The sequence below is a fragment of the Apus apus genome, chromosome 7, assembly GCF_020740795.1.
Source record: "Apus apus isolate bApuApu2 chromosome 7, bApuApu2.pri.cur, whole genome shotgun sequence".
NCBI lineage: Eukaryota > Metazoa > Chordata > Aves > Apodiformes > Apodidae > Apus > Apus apus.
The window spans coordinates 15,482,919-15,504,557 of NC_067288.1; the positions used below are offsets into that span (position 1 = coordinate 15,482,919).

General features: G+C 38.6%; 1 protein-coding gene across 1 annotated transcript; it reads right to left on the minus strand.

The window, feature by feature from the left end:
* Positions 1-219: 219 nt before the first annotated feature.
* LRRC8B (leucine rich repeat containing 8 VRAC subunit B) lies at positions 220-21,352 on the minus strand. The gene is made up of 5 exons (XM_051625389.1): positions 21,252-21,352; positions 6,889-6,943; positions 5,434-5,533; positions 2,628-4,789; positions 220-1,637 (listed from the first exon to the last, which is right to left on the minus strand). The coding sequence occupies exons 4-5, from the start codon at positions 4,761-4,763 to the stop codon at positions 1,365-1,367; spliced, it is 2,409 nt and encodes an 802-aa protein (XP_051481349.1). The 5' UTR covers positions 4,764-4,789; positions 5,434-5,533; positions 6,889-6,943; positions 21,252-21,352; the 3' UTR covers positions 220-1,364.
* Positions 21,353-21,639: the final 287 nt, after the last annotated feature.

The following is a 21,639-nucleotide window of genomic DNA, read 5'->3' on the forward strand; positions in this document are numbered from 1 at the left end:
ACACAAAGTGATTAGGAGCACAGTTTACTTCATCTATTTAACCCAGAATTGAGATTGGTTTTGAAAATTTTGTATAATATTAAAGTTTTCAAATACGTTTTTGGAAAGCATGCTCTTTCCTTTTTTCTAGGGGGATAACTTCTAATGTTTATCATGTTCACTAAAAACATGAATGAGAGTTAAGATTTTAATACAATAAAACAGCGCACCACAGCAGAATGAAGTCAGGAACCATTTTATTTCCATCCAGTTTTGCAAGTATTAAGGATGGCATAAGAGCTCATTCCACCACTAAAATTTATGAAATTATTACATCCCTGGAAGAGGCAAAGTTTATAATGCTTCTTGTTTATCCCTCCCAAGTGCTTATCATCTGTGTGATTATTTGGTTGTTTTGTCTTTTTATCCCTACCTAATATGAACCTTCTTCATCCTTTTCCCAGCCAAAATACAGTAACTGGGTGTGGAGAAGAAGCACTGAGGCAGTCAGAAGGAAAAGTTATAAAAATATTAAACAGCAACACACACTACACTAACATTCGGGATGATTACAACATACATAAGACAACTTCACAACTTTATCATGTTCTGTTTGCCATCAGTACTTATGAAGATCAGTACTGTAAGATTTGTTGTCTAGTACATGAACACAACAGTTACTCCAGATTCTTCCAATTCCTCCCAATTTCTAGGCAACAATGCATTTTGTATTTACTATTTTAAAGACAAAATACTGAAACTGGTTTCAGGTATTATTGTTCAACTGGTTTTAATAGCAAGATTCAAGTGGCATCTTCCACAATTATAGAATTAATGCTCAGTACTTGTCAAATGCTTTAAAAATTAAGGTATATTGAAAAATTACTTTTAGTAAACCCCATGCAATTGAACTGTTCAAATAGTTTAAACTCCTAATTTAAAATATTCTAAGTTAGTGAAGAGTTCATATTTAGAAACTAATTCCAGTCAGTTCTTAGACTTCATATGGCAGGAGATGAAACTGTTTAAAATTATCACTATCAACAGAAAAAATTCCCAAAGAAAAAAAGTATATACACTCTCACTATAGCCAGGCAATCAACTCATCCATTTCAATTTCATAAGCATTTATCTATTTCCACCAGTAAAACCCAATCAACAATTCATATTTCAGATTTTTCAAACATATGATTACCTGTTAAAGGCTGTTTTTTTGTTTAATTCTAAATTTTTCCTTTTCCAATACAATCAACTCAGTCCAATGCATTTAAGACTGATTTGTAAACTGTTATCTCTCCTTTACTTCTCTTCACCTATACAGATCTTTAGAGAGATACTGAGCAAAAGACTTGTAGGATGCAATGATGCAAAGTTTGATTTTAAGCTTAGCACTTATCTGAGCTTGTCTGCAAACGCTCTCTTACACGAGGTGGAAGTGTTTTTAACAATCTTTCTTCTACAATCAGACTATTCCGCTTTAAGAACTGACATTCTTCCAGTTCAGCAGGAAGTGATTCAAAATAGTTTCCAATGAGCTCTAATTGAACAAGGTTCTGTAGCTGACCCACACAAGGGGACAGATCCATCAGACTGTTATTTCCCAGAAGCAGAAATTGCAGCTTTTTGCACTGAAATAATCCATCAGGCAGCATTTCAATCTAGAAAAAGAAAAGAGCAAAAATAGAAGTTGTTAGCCAACATGCAACTGCATGTTGAGACATTTCCTGGTTTTATTTTAGGATAAAAAAGCCTCTTAGTTTACAAAGAGTAAGGAAAGGGAAGATTGTAATGCTTCTATCATTATGTGATGAAGTGCTTGAGAACACTTCCATGTTTCTATATACCTGTTTTGTTATGAAGATGCTTGGCCAGGGGCAGAAGTCCAGACATAAGCATGGCAGGGGGTGCATATACACACGTGCATGCACAGAAGTGCACACAAATGTGTGCAGGTGACAGGAGATAAACAGGCTACTGTCTCCTAAGTATCACTTAACAAACAACAGTTTGTGGAGAGACATTACACCTCCTTTGTTGTGAAACCTGTACAAGTAGTACCTGTGCAGTACAGTAGTAACTTATTATTCCAGGTGCACACTACTGACATATAACATCCAAGCCCAACCTCACCAATGAGCCAATTATAAACCTCCAAAAAGTCTTAAGTCACAACCCTGGACCCCACACTGATGTGGCTACTGGCTACAATTATTTCCCTCTTCCCAATCAGACAGCTGAGCTGTTCCAAATCAACTAGCTGTTGATTCACTACAGCTTTCAGTATGACATTTTAAGGTAAAAATTTAACTGCTCACTTCCATTAAAATACTACATAGGATAGACAGGTGCAGAGAAAGGGAGACTACATTTCTGCAGCCATCCTAACCTATGCTACTTCTGGATCAGAGCCCTTAAGCTCCTACAGACCAGGACAGCACTTACTCAGTATTACACAAGCTTTGATGACACCCAATTTTTAGTAATTAAACAAGCACCACCCCTTTTTTCAGCTTTACTGGGTTTACTTCAATCATTTACTTTAATCACAAAAGCCTTTTGAATCAGAGGCTGTTCCAGAAGAAATGGTAGGTTAAATCAAATATTGATTTTTTTTTTTTTTTAAAGTAATAATTCAACGTTCTACTTACATGGTTTTTTGTCAAAGCCAAGTACTGCAGATTGGTCAGATAGCCAATTTCTTCAGGGATGGAGGTTAGCTTATTATAACCAAGATCCAAATACTGTAATTTTTTACAAAGAAATAGCTGCAACGGAACATTTTTAATATTATTATAATTTAGATACAATTGTTCCAGGTTTGATAATGCACCAATCTGCACTGGGACATATGAAATACTGTTGTGCCACAATTTTAAGCAAGAAAGGTTCTTGAGATGTTGAAAACTAATTATCTCTTCCACTGTTCTGAGATTATTTTCTTTTAAGTCAATTTCATGCAAATTGTTTAGGGTAAAAATAGAATGAGGAATGCGCTCTAAATCACAGCAGATTAATTCCAAAGTTCTCAGGTTTACCAGCTTCTTCAGGTTATTTAGCACTATCAGTTTATTTCCCTCATTGTTGATAGACAAGTGTTGTAAAGAAGGCAGAAGATCTGTAACTACTTGAGGTATACGGGAAAGGTTGTTTTTTAAGTGAATTGATCTCAGATTTTTTAGCCCCTGAAAGCTTTCGTTGTATATGGAGCTGTGATGATCTAGCATGAAATATCCCGTTAAGCACAATTCTTGCAGGTTTTTTAGATGAAAGACCCAAAATGGAATTCTTCCCATCTCGCTAGATTTCAGGCGCAATGTTTTCAGATTTTCTTCTAAGAAGCTGACTGCTGGATAATCCATAGTTAGGGAGGAATAATAGACATTGAGTTCTTTCAGATTGACTAGCTGGGTCACAGCTGAAGGAAGTTTGGCTTCAGGAATAAGCTCCAGACTTAGGACTTCTATTTCTGTCAGCTCAAAGACACTGTCTGGAAGACCATTTAACATAAAAAGGTGAAGTTCAATCTTGTCTTGGGAATTTCTTGCTAGTTTATTTTTCAGTTTTTCCACTGACCACTCATTGTTAAGATTTATCTGTTTCAGTTTGTTTTCACTCAAATCTGACAGGAATATTGAGAATCGTTGGGAATAAAGAGGATCATACTGATCTGCCAAGTGCAGAATAAATGCAAAGTCATTCTTTACATCAGGTATATCGCTGTAATTACTCTTCTCTCGCAACTTCTCAAAAGAATATTGCTTAAGTGAACTTCTTAACATCCACCACAGACTGTAAGTACAAGTTAAGCCATAGAAGATCACTAAAACAACATAAAATGAAGCCAAAACTTTAAAAATTTCTGCTAGCGAGTAAACACACTGGTACCTTTTGTAGCCTGTAAAGGCTTGAACATTAACTACACAATCAATTTCAAGTGTAATAAATGATAAATAGTAGGGGACATAAATTATTATTATTACAAATACAATTACTTTCACTATAATCTGTTTCATATACACTGTATATATGACATCCTTCTCTTCAACGTGTACTCTAAATTTCTTCACTTTCTCAAATATAGCTTTAGCTTGTTCCCCCTCTTTTTTGTCAAGAACACTTGAGGAATTTTCTCTTCCAGTTGTTTCCAAGCCAGGTTGCGAATATGGCAGGGACTGTCTGCTTGCCCCAATATCTACTGAACTCCCAGGTGATGGAATCACTGTTTTTGATTTGGCTATTGGCAACTTCCTCACAGACTGCTCAGCAACTGTTTCTGAGAGGGCACGTGTTGTCCATGGAGAATCAAAACACTTCTGAAGAATGGCTACAAAGTGCTCAAGCCTGGAACTCGTACTAGGATAGTAAAGCCAGAAATTACTGCAAGCTGCAAAAATAAAGGTATGCAGAAGCACTAGGTATGGAAAAAATTTGGCAAACCAGTGAAGCTCTCGCTCGTAACATACTGCATCAATATAGGAGTACTGCTGCCGATGGAGATCGTTCTGGATTTTAAGTGGGATGATTATCTGCGCTGTAGAGCTCGCCGACATGTTAAAGCTGGCTTTAACTAAATCCCAAGGCACGGCACAATGATTGTCAAATTCTAGCTTGCAAGGAAGACAACACAATACTCTGGTTTGAGTAAGCTGGAGAGCTCCAGCGAGCACAGCAACTAGCAGCATTATCATGGTGAGGTAATACCAGAAGACATCCCACCATGGTTTTAGTATGTGGTAGGATGACTGGGCATCTGCTAAGAATTTGAGTTCTGTTAGCGTGATCATGACGTTCACTTGTGAGAGAACAGCAGCTGGTAGAGGGAAAAAAAGACAAGACATCCTTACAGAATTGTTAAAAACAACTTATCTCACCATTAAGTAATAAGCTTCAAGTGTTGTTTTCACAGATTTAAATGTGTAACATTTGGCCTAGCACCCAGAGCATAGCAAAAGGATCCAAGAACTCCTGGCTCCTAACCTTAGCCATTATTTATTTTAAGAAAAGTTACTTTCAATGCAAAAATTTTTATTAAGAGTGAAACTAGCATCAGAGATTAGGAAAAAGCATATTTTGACCAAACATTTGAGCACTGTTCAAGTAGAAGCAACAAGCAGGTACAAGCTAAAGCAGTGTCTGATATATTACTATCAGTCCTTCACCACTGTCCTAAACTTACCTAGCAAAAGTAATTTCTCATTTACGAATAATTTAAAAATCAATGTATTTAACATCATGGCTCCCAGAATTTAGTTTTCTACTCGCTTAAATAATTCTATCCAATTAAAGAATACCCTAATTCTCAAAAGAGCAGTTTTGCATATAGTTCCCCATCTGCTCCCATCAAAAGAATGGGGCATACCGACAGAAACAAAATGAGGCTAACACAACTTGTTATTGTCATATATAAAAATGGTACACTTATCCCCCAGCAGCATAAGTTTGATTCATACTTACTTTTCTAATTAAAGAGAATAAAATACACAGCAGTGCTCAGTCAGGAGGTCTACACCTTTTAAAATTCCTTGGACATGCCATCTTCACATTTGTCTTCATTCTGGACAAAGAAAACATTGAATATACTTTATTTTTAATGGCTTCATCTAAATGAAGAGTAAATATTTCAGCTTTCATTAGAATTGTTGCCTTATTGCAGACATCAGATTCCCTGAAGCTCTGCATCACTATAGCTACATGAGACTGAACAGAACATACTCAGACAGGATCATATATAAAGTGAAGTCCAAGTTTTGCACAGTCTCATCAACACAAAAACCAGGAAACTGCCTACAGGCAGCCCTATTTCAATTGGGAAGTAATATTTCTTTTTCCAAATAACTATATGAAAATAGAATATGCAATATGCAAGACTTCAAGAACTAGAATTCAAGTCATAATTTTGATACACCAAAGTTTAACAGAAAGGTAAGTTTCTTAAAAACAGAAGTCCATATTTTATCCTGAAACAAATTAATAAATTATCCAGTGTCAATAGCAATACCACAGACACTACCAGCTTTGAAGAAAACTTACTGTAAAGTTTGTTAAACAGTACAAATACAAAACAATGGGAATGTTCTGTATTCTTCCAGAATCAGAATAATTTAGGTTGGAAAAGACCCTTAAGATCATCAAGTTAACCTAGCAGTGCCAACTCTACTACTAAAACGTGTCCCTAAGCACACCTACATGTCTTAAATACCTCCAGAGATGGTGACTCCACCACTGACCCGGAAAGCTTATTCCAATGCTTAACAACCCCTTTGGTGAAGAAATTTTTTCCCAATACCCAATCTAAACCTCTCCTGACACAACTTGAGACCATGTCTTCTTGTTCTATTGCTTGCTACTTAGGAGAAGAGACCAGCACCCACCCCACCACAACTTCCTTTCAGGTAGCTGTAGAGAGCAGTAAGGTTTCCCCTCAGCCTCCTTTTCTCCAGGCCAAACAAACCCAGTTCCCTCAGATGCTTCTTGTAAGACTTGTGCTCCAGACTTTTCACCACCTTTGCTGCTCTTCACTGGACATGCTCCAGCACTTGATGTCCTTCTTGCAGTGAGGGGCCCAAAGCTAAACACAGGATTCAAGGTGCAGTCTCACCAGTGCCAAGTATGGAGGAACAATCACTGCTCTAGTCCTGCTGGCCACACTATTTCTGAAACAAGCCAGAATGCTACTGGCCTTCTTGGCTACCTGTGCACACTTCTGGCTCATATTAAAAATATATTTACACTGGACATTTCAATTCTAATAAGAGCTGACAAGCTCTTAGAACAAGACAAACAACAGCTGAACTAAAGCAGAACCTTATTCTTACTCCACATTCCATTCTGAAGGCAGAAGAATGGCTGAAAATAAGTTAACCCTTCTTGCATTGACAAGGCTACTTTTAATAGAGCATAGAAACTTACCAGGCCCACTCAAGGGAAAGCAGCTGAAGGAGGACAGGATGGTTACAATACACTCCTGGAGAGAAAATAAATTGTCATCAGATCACGAAATATCTGGACTCCAATAACGGAGTATTAGAACAGCTCATTACTCCTTCCACAGAAGTTTTAATGATTCAACATTTAATCAGTAAAAGATCTAGATCTAACTAGATCTCAAGATCTAGTTAGAATTAAAGAAGCCACTCCGATCAAATTATTTATTTCATCACCATCCGAAAGTTGCTTTTTCTAAAGTAAAGTCCTTTGTAATTGTCCCCTTTCTATGCACTAAAAGACATTTAAGCTCAACAGTTTTTGCATTTACGTGAAGTTACTAGTCCTGCAGCTGAGATGCTCTAACCATAGCTAAGAAATAGCAATTTCCTCAATCACTCCAGCTCAACTTGCAAAAAAAAAACAATCTGTAAATACATTTAATATGGGTTATTTTTGTAGAATTCTTTGGGGTTTTAATATAAATTTGTAGATGTAAAAACACAAAAGGGTAATAAACCCATCCAAACTAAGGCTTTCATTCTGCAAAGAATATCTGGATCATGCCTCAACTCAAGCCAAACATGCTTGATTTGCATATGGACAGAAAAATCAAAAGTAATTCTAGATCGGAAATGAAAAAATAAGTCCAGTCACCACTTCTCACTTGAACTTTTGTCACAAAAATGAAAGACTTTGGGCCCCTGTTAAAGCTGTAAACACTAAGACATAAATGTTGAATGATTCAATAAAAAGCAAAAGGTATAAATAGCATATATGTACAAAGTAAAACATCTGAAAACTCAAAATGATCACTGAACTGGCTGAGAGTTTAAAATAGTATGAAAGGTCTAATTAGTATGAGGATGGAAGCAATTCTTTTCCTGACAAAAATGTAAACCTCATCATGGACTTGGGCAGATACTGATGTTTTATGTAACTAAATGCTTATCAGAGAAAGTTAAGAGTTACAAGTAACACAATTTAATAATGGACCTATGTACTTTGCACTTCTATATAAAGAACATGTTATTTTCTAAGTTCTCCTCCTATAAAATGCTTTTTCAATTCCTTGCCTTGAACTGGAAAGTTTTTAGTCCCTATCACATATCCCAGAAAAAAAGGCTGTATTTTTGCTGTGGTTTTAGAATGCTTTTTAGTGGAAAGCAAGTGTCACACCAGTAAGTATTTAAATACTTGAGCTCTGGTCTTGTTAATGACTACTTTTTGAAAGCTTCCACATGCATATTCACTACAATTCTATGTATATGAAATAAAGCTTCCTACCAGAGAAATACACAGTATATACAAGTGTAATATAGACATGTGAATTATTAATGATATTTTTTCTAAAGACAGTTATCTATCTTTCAAATCCTATCTGTATGCCAAGAGTGACTACTCAAATGGAATAAATCTCATCTCTAGCAGCTTTCAAGACATATCAAAGCCATAAAAGCTTTTCAAAGTGGCCTAATGCAATTGGCAAACTTTCTTAGAAAATGAGAGACAGAAGTTTAGCCCCAGGCTAAGTGATGACTTCAGGAGAGTTACTCCAGACCAGTACTGGGATGCAGGCCAGAAAAATAAAGTAATAAAAGATCACTAATAGCTAGGCAATTTTTAGTTACTTCAAGACTTAATCTGATCAATAGAAACATATCTAGAATACAAATAAAATATAATTTATAAGCATCAGACATCTCCCCTCACCCTCCCCTGCTGCCAAAAGGTTACTTAACATTGCATGACTCTGTCACTTGGTCACTGCTTACATAATTCTAGGCACATTTAGTTGGGAACAGCTCTGCAGCAAGAAAAGCGCCTTGTTTGTCCTCTCCAAAGGATAATGGGCTACAAAAAGTCAATAACTGATGTGAAGCTTTGTTCTATTTTTAAGGCTACACTGGTTTTGTTGATTGCATTAGTATTCAACTGGTGTTTCTGACACACTAGATTTTTAATTAAAGCACAACTTGCTTTTTCCCTCCCTCCGTCTCAGAGAAACGGACATCAAGTTTGAAGCAAATTTCTAAAGACTCATACTGTTATTCCAATAGCACCATGTGCTTCTCAACTGAGATAAGGAGATGCTGACATACTAAATACATTTGTCCTTTTTATCAAATTTATATGAAAAGCAGTTTCTGAACTATAGTACCAACTTAGCTTGTAGCTACTTTAAATGTATCACTTTTTCTTCCAAAGTCATAGATGCAAAATTAAGTTAAATAGTAAACTAAATATGCAACAATTTTTACTTAATAGGCAGTTTTGAGACTCTCCTATGGGATTCCTGGTACCTGCTTATGATCTCTCATGCACAGCCTAAACCTCCACTTGCAAATCAACCCTTATTAATATTTCCCAAGAAAAAAGTAACAAACTAACTAACCCCAACCCTCTCTCCACCCCTAATCACACAAACCACATCTTCCCTGGCTAAAACGTCTATTGGCATGCTACTATATCTCCTTTTTCAAATGTTCTCTAAACAATAAAAAGCCAGGTACTGCAAGAGTTCTGGGGCAGGTTTGACTTTGTAAAGGATGGTACAGTAATACATACTCTTAGCAGATGCATTCAGGCGACTACCTCTTCCTTTTTTAAGCCTCCTACCAACAAGTACTGGAGCACTCAATTCAAGGACTACAGTTGGTACACAGCCTTTCAGAATCTGTACTTTGACTACTTGTGCACAGATGCCAATTCAGTTGTAGGAGCTTTACAATGGGGATTGTATTTTTGGACCCATATTACTCTGAACACAGAACAACATGGAAACAAGATTAGAGAAAATTCTTTCCACGTCCTTTGGAAGAAGGTCACAGGTGATACTTAAACATGTACAAGTTATTACCTTTTTGTATCTAAAATAAATCCAAACTCCCACACTCTACAATTACGAGAATATTCCTCAAACACAGGATGTTTAAGCCTACATTAACATCGTTACAAATTTTCCATATTGACCTTTCAAACGATCAAAGACCATAATTACAACTACAGGCAATCTGAACCATCTGTGTCTGGACTAAACCAGAGGCCTTGCCTTTCTCAAACACTCCTGCTCTCAAGTCAGTACTGCTCAACAGAAGATGTGGAACAGTAATATTAAATTGTTATGCTGTTTATGAAGCAGTCCCTTCTCTCAGGAGAAGGCTGTTTAACATAAGATTATGTAGCACAATTTCTGGGGGAAAAATATCTCTAAACATGTTTTTAGTTTAAAATTTAGTAAACTAGCCTACACCTACATTTTTATGTTACAGGGGTTAGTCTGCTACTGCTTCAGAGTCAACTGCTCAGCACATAAGCTGGCAAAAAGTCTTACAAAATTAAGCAATTACTACTCAGCTCTACCACTACCATACCTTCAGCAAGATCAAAAAAATAGAGTACAACATGGCAAGTGTATTTTAGATACTTCTCTCAACTACCCAAAAGCTTGAACTTAACCAGGTTCAACACAAAAGGCCCTAGAGGAGGTAAAAAACAAACATCTTAAAGGCAGCTGCACCTAAACTCAGAATATCTGTCTTTATTATATTACTTCCTTTCTCTGGTACACTTAGCGCAAGAGAAATACTTTATCTAATCTAAATTGAAAATAAGCTTTACTCCAATTATATTTGCTTTACAAACAGAAGACTTATTCTTGAAATCTGACTGTGCAGGATTAGATTACGCATTTCCAACCTATGCCTGCAGCCCTCCAGAAGAGACCATTGTCTTCCTTGAGCCATATTAAGTTCACTTCTCATTAAATGCCATCAGAAGTATTAAATCTCCTTTATATTCAAGGAAGGCCAGTAAATAATTAATCTTTGGTAGTAAAATATGTCACTGGTCAAACACTCACTAAGAAGATGGATGATCTTCAAACATTATGGTTGCACAGGTAGTTAAAATTACATTCCTTTAGGACATATAAATAATCACACCAGTGAGGTCTTCCCAAGTGCATGAAGTTACTTGAACCTAATTCTCAATGGTTAATGTGAGGGATAAACCAAGCCAACTTATTTTGAGGGTTAGACTCTCTAATGAAATTGTATTATAAAATACATTTTTCAAAGGTAGATTAAATGTTCTATTTATTTAATAGTTGACTAACCTGGAAAGCAATTTTAAATAGAAGCTCCTACTCAGACAAACATACTTTGACTGGCAAAAGCACTTTCCCCAGCCTTCTCATCAAGTTAAGTTCAAGGTGTTAAGGACTGTGTGTTCCAGCTAAAACAGGTCACAACCTACACACCTAGAAAGGCCAGTACTAGTGAGAAAGATACTCAGTTTAAACCACAGTTAAGACCAAACAGACAGTAGGCACAACAAGCAGCTTCTGCAAAAAAACACTGCAAAACAAAAATAAGAAAAACCGATAAGTACATACAAATCTAGGTTTCTGAACAAGCATGTTTCAAACTTAAACAAGCAAGCAATCCAATGGTAAAAACTAACAAACCAAAATGTAGACCAGCTTTGTTTTGCACATAATTGCATTCATGTGACTGATCTCTTTGAAAGCAAATTGTCTGCATTCTGGGCAAATATAATTTCATTCATGGTCATGGTGTTTTTTAAGATCCCTACCAAATGAGGAAGAATCCAGACTCTGAATCAAATCTGAACATTCCTTGTAAACAATAGTTTGTACAGCTTTAGTGTCCCAGTAATATTCTCAAACTCAGGGATGCATTTGGTAAAAAAATATAAATTAAGGTTGTATCAGATGATGATAGAAGTATGACAGATGAAGGACTGTAACCACACAGATTAGTAGTATAGTGCTGTTTTTTACATTTCTTCAAACAGCTGTGTAAATTTCACATTCCCCCTTTAAAAATTTAATTATAAATAGAAAAAAGAGATTGCCACAACTCCTCATTGGTATTAACCACTAAAAAATAGCCCTGCTATCACAAGTCTGCTCAGTAGTCTCTAAAGAAACATAGTTAAACGCATAAATGTGTAAAAAATATCTGGAAAAAAATCCACACTTTAATTAAAGAGAGCTTAACAAACTGTAGCAGTTCTATGGAACACCATGTAAGGTGTTGGTAATCAACTCTGGCTAGTTAACAAGCCCAGGCCTGTACTGTGCACATCTCTTGACCAAAAGATAGTTTTAGCTAGCTCATAATGGAGGAGTCTGGAGGCAGCTCCTACTTGGTACCAGCTATTACACCACCTGCATGTCCTTGTCTTTATCAAGAAAATGCAGCAAGTTCTCCCATGAACATCCTTCCTGATTCTCAGTAGAAATTATTCACAGAATTACTTTTTTGTAAGAAAACTCTGTACTAGCTCAAATGATCAAAATAAGGTAACTACAGCCAGGGTTTGCACAGTTTGCTTGCTGCACAAAGATTGAAGGCTGCTTTGATGCTGCTCAACTTGTGATTGTAGCTTCCAAAGTGATGCAAGAGCTATACTATTCTTTCCTTAGTGTCAAATCCAAGCAAAAGCATTTAAAATGATACTGTACAGCATCTAAGTACCTTTCTTACTGAGATAGTAATGGACCAGCACCTCTTGGCACAAAACACAAACTATATAGATTGTCTCCTAGAAGGTAACTTCTGAAATTCTGAGTTAAAAACTGAGGCCCCAAGAAAACTGAAACAAGGAACAAGTCCCAAACATCTGTTATATGGCACCACACAATCTGATCACATTTTATTATTTTTCAACACAGAAGTTAGTATTTAAAGTTAAGCACTATCTTTTGTCAGCCTCTTTTCCTACGTTTTTGGCAATGAAACACTTTCAAGTAAACAAAAACTTCAGTATTGAATAAAAAATAGGAGACGGGCATGTGTTCCTACTACTTCTGAAGTATCTATACACTTCTAAGACCCCAAATAATAGTATTTTTAAACTTGGCATTAGACAGTCCATAATGGAGTACAACATTTAATGCAATAAAAGTCAGTTCATGTTTAGCCTCAAAAAGGGGATGCAGGTACATAAGCAGAACCAGCATCCAAAGAGTACAATACACTTTTTTCAAATAAATTTGAAGTCAAGCACATTCAAAGCATGTATCAGTTATCTTTTCAAAGACAAATCTACCTTTTATGAAACATGAGTGCATTTGTGAAATAGGATTGAGAGAGCACCAAGATACTAAACTACATTACCCACAGCAACATACCCAAATCATCAACATCACCTCAGAGAGGCTCATGCTATCACAGACCCAAACATACAATCACAAACTTCACCTATATTTAAAGAAACAAACAAGTCCAGTTAAAAATCCATTAGTTTTTTTTCCTTTCAAATAATATGGCACTCAAGCAAAAATTAAAACTGAGGTTGCCAGACCAAGTAGGTGCATTTCTTTGATAAAGTAAATTAATTTCTAAACAAGTGTAAGAGATGTAATCCAGGTTACAGAAAATAACTTCAGAGTAACTCTGTACTATACCAGATAAGACAAACCTGGTAATTTCACAAAAATAACAAGCTATTCACAGAAAATGAAACAGGTCACAGGCCATGCTGAAAAGAAAAGGCAGACTAGATAAAAATAAGATTTAACACTTTGAGGCACTGCAGCAATAGGAACATGTAAAAAACATTCAAATGCTCATACAACAGGTGTCTTTGCTCTAATTTTCTAGTAATTTGTTGGAAGCAACCAAAAGAAGAAAGGGAAACCCCCACCTTGACTAATCCTTTGTACAAGGAATGTGCCATCAATGACGCAGCCTTAAGAGCAGAAAAGGCTGTTTTCCACTAATACCCAAGAAAATACTTCTAACAAACAGGGGCACCTGTGACTAAATGGAATGGTGACTAAAGGAAATGGGCTTTCTAGTGTAAGAAATATAGGAATGACCTTATATTGAGGGTGAAGAGGAGGATTTAGAACAGCAAGGGAAATGCACCTGCCTTCTGAGGATGGAAGTACAGAATCCATCTGTGCTAACTAATGCTTATTCAAATCAGTGTGGGAAGAGAACTTTCTCCAGAGATGACTGCACGCACGCCATGCTGTCAAATATTCCAGCCCAAACATGGCATAGAAGATATGAGGGAAGCAGCACAGATGACACTCTCAAATGATAACTAAAAGAACAGGCCTCCTTCATTGTTCCCCCACCCCCCAATGAGGTTTTAAAATCAGTACAGCAACACTGAAGACATAAATAGTACTCCAATACTACAAACAGTCCTTACTTGCAAGTTCCAAAGAAACCTTAGAGCAAGTTTGGGCATTAAGTATGAAAAGTCTCCTTGGTTCTTCACCCATTCTCTCCTAAGCATGGAAGTTTACACCAAAAGGAATCTCAAAAGGTCTAGACTGGGACAGATATCTGTGTCATGCAGTATCTTTCATCAATCTCCCAGAAGCCATCTTACACAACAGTACATTAAGTCCTTCATGCCAGTACAAATACAGCTAACACAGAGTCGGACACCTTCTAACTGCACTAAATTAGATTTTCAAGCTCACTTACATCATCTTATTCTTGTAACCACAATAGTGGGTCTTTTGCATACTGAGAAATATGAATACTTAACCGTAAGACAATGTTATCAGCAGTATCCCTCCAGCACTCTAAAAAAATCTTCAGTTGTATCTATTTAATTCTGCATACCAAGATAACTACTACAATAGAAAATTAATTTTTATCCCTTTAGTTTCCAGAAGCCAGACAGATACTCACAATGTCCACTCATTGTGCTGCCATACTCAGGAAATCAGAAAGCAAAGCTAAGGAAGATAACACAGGAGAATATTCACAATTTAAATACTACAAGGTTTCTATACTAGGAGATTAGTTATAGTTTAGTTTATTATCTTCAGTCTTCAAGAGCACTAAAAGTACAAGCATGCCAGCAGTGTAAAACAGTTATGATTTTCAACATAAGAAAAATGCTCATATATGCTCTTCCATTTTCAGTGGAATTTATAGTCATAAATGGCCAGAGACCCTTGAAATAACTAAGACAACTCCTGTAACCTTACAGAAAACAAGCCTGAAATAAGAAAATATTCTCAGAAGGAACCACCTTGGAGTACATCCACACAACTCCACTGGCTCTAAATTTTGCAAGTACCACTAGGTCTGCTGTCACAGCAGAACACAGAGTGGACTACAAATCCTACTCAGTTAGGTAAGCATTTGGGCCAATTTTGTAGTCCACCAGACATTTTGTTGCTATAACTAGGCTATCAACATAATTATATGGTAATGTAATACCATACATACTGATATATTGTGTAAAGCACCTTCATATTCTGATTTTATATCTCTAGATGAAGGTCCTTATAAGGAATTAAACAGCACTGCATTTAGATAAAGATGGAAGGGGGCAACATTCTTCATACCATAGGAGTCCTGCTAGTTTTGCAGAGAGCAGAGTGCTAAATCCAATGTTTTTGATATTCAAAACCTCCATTCTACATTATTTTCCTAGCTCAAACAATACTTTCCAATATAATAACCATACCCAACCCAGTTAATAGGGATGTTTACCTTGACAGCTGAATAGCTCTATGCAAGTTTTCTTGTTGTTTTTTTTTCTCTGCTTCAAATTCCTCAACTGTAAAATCATGGCAAGGTTTCTCCCATTTTTCAAAAAGAATTTCTATGAGAAATGTTATACAGTAATAACACTTCTTACTAGGTAATCAGGCTATTCTGGATTGTACTACATTTCCTGAGTGCTAGAAGTACACATGCTATTATTTCTGCTAGGAGTGGCCGGACAGATATCACCTTTGCCTAATTTCAAAAATACAAATCTGTATTTATACTTCTTATTATAGCTGGAATAGTTTTGATGTTTCTAAAAGCGTACTACAGAACTGTTCATATAAGTTAAAATATCAACATATGGCCTAAAAAGGAACCCTTTTTGGTATTTATAGACTGTCAAGGCCAAACGGTGTCCTACCAGGATAACAGATAGTGATAACAAACAGAAACATCAAGCAAGGTAATGAATAAAAAATATATACCAATTACATTCTATCTGTGCAAGATTATTATTACCATGCAGAAATATACGTACAAGATTTAAGTCATAAAACAATGTTTTGGTTTAAAGTTTTTCTGAAGCTACACAAGTTTTATGAAGAACTTTCCAGAAGGGAAAGCTGCTTCCACAGATCACAGAGAAGAATGTAACTGCATCTAGGAAAACATAATTATCAGAACAGCAACACAGAAACACATCTGATTTCATACTATTAGTTCTGACACCGGAAAGCCAATTCAGATTTTCAGCAGTGGCTCATATTTCTTCTCAGAAGGAGCAGCTTTTCATCTTGTTTAGTAGGAAAGACAATTACTCTTGAAAGCCAGCTTGACAATTTCAAACACTTGACTTGATGTTCAGTCTAAACATACAAAATAATGAGAACGGACAAGCTTCCAATGACATCTGATTCAAACACAGGCACTCTGTGTATGCATAATCTTCCGAAACCCATCTTATTACAAAGCCCAAAAAGCTTATGAGACTCTGCAGTCAAATACAAACTCACCTGAAATGGAAAAGGTTTTACTAATGCTCTAGCAGGGAGCAATGCTGTCTGCACAATCACGTTCATCTCTTAAGTACCTTCCTGTTTGTATTACTCTATATTATGTATTTATGAATTGGACAGAGCACCCAGCTATATCTTATTTTTTATTAAAGTGAAAGGACTGAAGGACAAATTCCATATTGCACATACTGTGTAACAGTGTGTGGATGATTTACATACCAGTGTCTAAGCACAACTCTTGAGTTTCTGGGAAGGGCACACACTGATGCAGTCATGATCTAAGAGCAGTGTTACACTTATCAGAAGCACCTCCTAGAACAATGCTAAGTTTCAGAACCTGTACAAGTGATTAGACTTGAATGCTATAGTCAACCTACAGTAATCACACTTTGTTTCCTAAGCAAACACAAAGTTAGCATAGCACTTATGCTCATGCTTTATAATTCCATCAAGCCCAAGTATGCTGTGCAATGGAGAATGTTCTACTGTGCAAAATCCCCTTTTTGAGTAGGCTGTCTGCAGAGACCAAACAACTGGCACTTTTTTTCAGATAGCAGTACTACAAGAAAAACACTTTTTGGTATGAAGCCAAGTTTAATAACTTCAAAAACAAGAGTGAAGGTTTTATCACCACCTGAATCAATTAAGAACTTTGAAGTAAAAAAGCTCCAGCCCCATTTTTGTAAGAAACTGAACAAAAGTTTGAAGCAAAACAGACACTACTTTCAACAACTCCGGTTCAGTAAAGCACTTGAGTATAGACATATCCTGTCTCCCTTCAATTAAGCGATGTTTTGGTGCTTTCCTGACTTTGAGCCAGTGTCTTTGCAAAGCTAGTATTAAACATGAATGTTTAATTAATAAAATAAATGCTTATAAAAACAGTTCTCCTTTACTGCAAAAGCACTGGCAAAGTAATAATTTTCACACTTCCACTGGAATGGGCTGGAATTGATAGTTTATCCTGTTAGCAATTTAAGCACAGCCTAGAAACAGTTTTTAGTTAAAATATTTCAAATGCCCTCCCTTTGAATATTTTGGATTACACAACAAATCAAGATTTTGCTTTCATTCAGATGGAAAAAAATAGTTCAAAGGATAAATACCTTAGCATTAGAGTCTAAAGTTGCAGTTCTTAAATTATAGCTCAGTAGACCTTTACATTTGCACGCAGATGAAGTTCAGGTACAAGAAAATATCTGAATAAATACCTGACAACCTGAACTACTCATAAAATACCAGTACTTTCCCCAGAAAACTAAGGCAGTAACATCTGGGAAATCAGGGTTACATTTCCTGGGGTTTTAAGTGAGAGCTTTAAAAATCAATGTCACTTTCATTACACGCAAGTAAACCACACCACCATAGTTTTGTAGCTGCTATGCCACAAAACAGAAACTTTGTTTCCATATTAAACCAAAAACACCACTCAAACTAGCATCTCCCTAACAAACAAATAGTGTTTAAGCCTACTAACAATCAGCACCAACAAAATCAGATTGTATTACTACCATGTTCTTTATTGGTGTCCCTGGATCCCCTAGTAGCATTTTCAATCCCCTCTGTTTCTCACTACCAACTAAATTCCTTTCTGGTTATTGAAAGAACCTAGAATTCTCTGCTGTACATCAGAAAAGGGTGTGCAAGCACTGCACCCCAAAGTGTATTGGCAACAGCTTTCTTGAGAGGTGCAACATCTGCCTTTTTTCCAATGTACTCCACAGCTAGAAAGTATAGTCTTCTCATATCAGTAAGTTTAAGAATAGTTTTGTCAATTATTTAAGTTATTATGAAACTTCTGTTACATACTGAATTACAACTTGAGTTCAACTAGCTAGAAATTAGATCCAGAACTAGTTCACAGCACACTAACAACTCCTGGGGAAAAGAATCACCAAGCCCAAGCATAACTGCAGTAAACTGAAGCCTGCCTACCAAGTCTGGTAGAACTCTAATTGGAATGTATACACAAGATAGTTCATACAAAAAAAAAAAAAATCAGTTTAGTTATTAATTTATTAGGACCAAATTACTCATAATAAATTTTCTGACATGAATGAGGCTGACTGTCCTCATGGTAGTGGTAGGGTTAATAAAATGCAGGCCACAGCCTCCTGGCTACATTTACCACTACCAGAAAGCAGAGATAGAAGTCTGTAACCTGCAGCTCTGAATTTGGTTCATACAGGACTCAAGGCAAGCAATACCTTGGCACCAGTTAAGAATAAAGCACATTTTTCATCAGTTAATTATTAGCAAATGAATGATACACATTGCAAAACCAACACATAATCTGTATCACTTAAACATTAAAATTACAGCATATTTAAATATCAGAATATTAATTCCACTTCACATTCCTCACACTTCTATGTGGCCACCCATGGTATCTGAACCAAGTAGCTTCATAACCACAGCAGAGAATTCTAACAGATCTTTAAAAAAAGTACATGCAAGAGCAACTGGCAGAACAATGCTATTTGCAAGACAACAGCTGAACAGCTGTTACAAAGATGCCTACAGAAATGATAAATACAGCCCACGGGTTAGTGCCCAGAATACAGACAGCAGTGTGAAACACTGAGATAGGCAATGCAGAGACCAGTATAAACCACACCTTATCCCCTTAGTCACATAAAATATCCATTTCTAATGCTAGCTGAGTAAAGCTTTATGGTTTTAGCAGCAGGTATTGTAAGCTGAAGTAGTTTTACTAGTGCCAGAGCCTCTTTCACTACCTCTAGCACGTTGAGAGAGCAGCCACAGTGGTAGTTAAAGCAACACAAGATTTCCCCCTTCACACCCCTCTCCAGAAATCCATTATAAAAATACTTCTTTGCCAGGGACATAGTTCAATTTACAGTGCTGAAATACTGATGGATGTTTCTTTAACGTTGTTGCTCCCTCTCTAAAATTTACTCAACATGCTTTCATCAACTTCAAAGTGCAGCTGCATTGGTATCTTGCAAGAAACAAAAGGCAATTTTCTTTTCTCCCCACAAGAATCCCATTTTCCCGGAAAAGGAAGTAAGTCAGACAAGCAGCTCTTCTCCCAAGAGTGAAGGGGAACAAGCATTTTACTACTGCAAATTTCTAGAAGTTACACAAATCCTGCTGAAGCTGAAACTCAAGTTATACTGTGCTAACGTAAAATTCAGCGGAATGTAAAAACATATGCTAATGTAAAACTGTGATAAACATTTTGTTATCTAGCTGCAACAGGATGGTTTAAACACTGGGCAAAAGCCCTTAAGAAAATTTGCACCCTATCCTACCTACTGGTTCTGTACTACCATAATTCTCCTTTCTGCTTTCATGTCCCTTGCCCTGCTCAGCAACACAGATACTGAAGAAAAACACGACTTCAGATAAGTCTTCTATTCCCTACACAGTCAGCTAAATTACAGGGAGTAAAGAAAATGCATGCAATGTACTTAGACAATACACAATAAATTTTATGAGTCATATACTTTAAGATTTCAAAATTTAAACCTTGCAGGCTTCCCTCCCACCCCCCTTGAAAGTTTAAGACCTCAGACAAGATCGATCAATAAACCCTGATCTGTTGCCCTCTCTGGTAGGAAGGTACACAAGGAAGAATTCTGAGACACCAGGAAATAATCAATGCCTTAACCTTATCACTTTGGCAAACAGACAAGGAAAGCTGGTAGTCAGCAGAACACGTAGCTTAAACAGTTGAAACTGCAAGTGACCACATAGCTCGTAGCTTATTCTAGCACTACCTTAAAGGTAAGGTTTCAAATGGCCACACTAAGTGTCAACTCAAACACAGTCTAGCTGATCAGTATAATTAATTACAATCTTCATATAAAATTAAGCTTTAGAGAAATCTTTTTAATTATTTCTACAGAAGTGGTTAATTGCAGTATTCACCACAGGCAAATTCTTAATTGAAGCCAGGAATCTGCCTCAATGTCACCACAGACCAGTACAAAGTAAGCCTCACATCACTAAAACAACCCGGCTAGGATGCAAGTAAAAGCCACCATGCAAGAAACCCTGCTACGAGATCGCTGTTTTGCTGGGGATGAGAAATGCATTGGCAAGACAGAGGGAAGGAAGAGAACAACACTAAGGGGACACTTCTTATTTCACTCACACAGTACTGTCAGGCCTCAGCCCCGAGTTTGTCTCCTCTCTGCGAGAGGTCGGGACTCGGCACCCGCCCGCCATTCCCTCGCGGGAGGGCAGGTGCCGCAGCCACACCTGGGGCCGCAGGGCGGCCGTGCCCGCGCCGCGCGGCCCGAGGGAGAGGAAGGAAGCCCCAGGCGACCTGTAGCGCCCCGGGTCACTTGAGGACACGAGTCAATATCTGTTACGCAAATCAGAAAACGGTTTTCTTCACAGCCCCACCCGCACGGGAGCGGGGCGGCCGCCAGGCCCCGGGACAGGCACAGACTCGCTCCGGCGCCCCGCGCCCGGTCCCGCTGCCCTCGCCCTTCCCCCGCCCCGGCCGGCCTGCGGGGAAGCAGGCAGGTGAGCGGCCCCGCTGCAGAGCGCCGGCGGCAGAAGGGGCGGCCGCCGCGCAGGCTCACCGGGCCGCCCGGTGGGGGGGCGGGCAGCGCGGGGCTCCCCGCGGGCCGGCAGCTCAGCGCTCGCGGGTGGCGGGGGCACCCCCGGCCCCTCAGAGAGGCGGGAAAAGCGCAGGCGGCCTCCCGGTGGCGGTGAGCGCCAGCCTGGCGCTGCCCTCGGGAAAGCCCCGCTCCCTCCTGCCCCCCCTTCCTCCCGCCCGTCCCTCCCATGCCGGCGCAGCGGGCACCTGTCACCGGCCCTCGCTTGCTTACCTGCTTGCTTGCTTACCCACCCACCTACCTACCTGCCCGCGCCTCTGCCCGGCCCGGCCCGGCCAGCCCGCACGCCGCCTAACGACGAGCCGCCCGCGCGCTCCGTCCGCGAGGAGCCGGCAGGGCAGCGCGAGGCACCGGCTCCAACCGGCGCTTCTCGGCTCCGGCCCCGCCCCGCCGCCGCTGTCACGTTACCGGCCGCGCCAGCCAATGGGGCGCGGGCGGCGGAACCGCTGCCAGGCCGCGGGGCGGGGGAGGGGGCTGCGGGGACAAAAGCGCCCGCCGCGCACGGCCCCGCCCCGCCCCGCCGGGCTCACCTGCGGGGGCACCTGACGGCCCCTCCCGCGGCCGCAGCCCTGTCAGGCTGCCAGCCCCCGGTACCGGGACAGCGGCCCCCTCCCGGTGCCGGCATTTCAGCAA

What these genes read in the sequence shown, in the direction of transcription:
- LRRC8B (XM_051625389.1), bottom strand. Translation starts at nt 4,763, where the DNA reads ATGATCACGCTAACAGAACTCAAATTCTTAGCAGATGCCCAGTCATCC. An exon ending in TGGCTTTGACAAAAAACCAT is followed by an intron (nt 1,638 to 2,627) that starts GTAAGTAGAACG and finishes TTCTTTTTCTAG; the next exon opens with ATTGAAATGCTGCCTGATGG.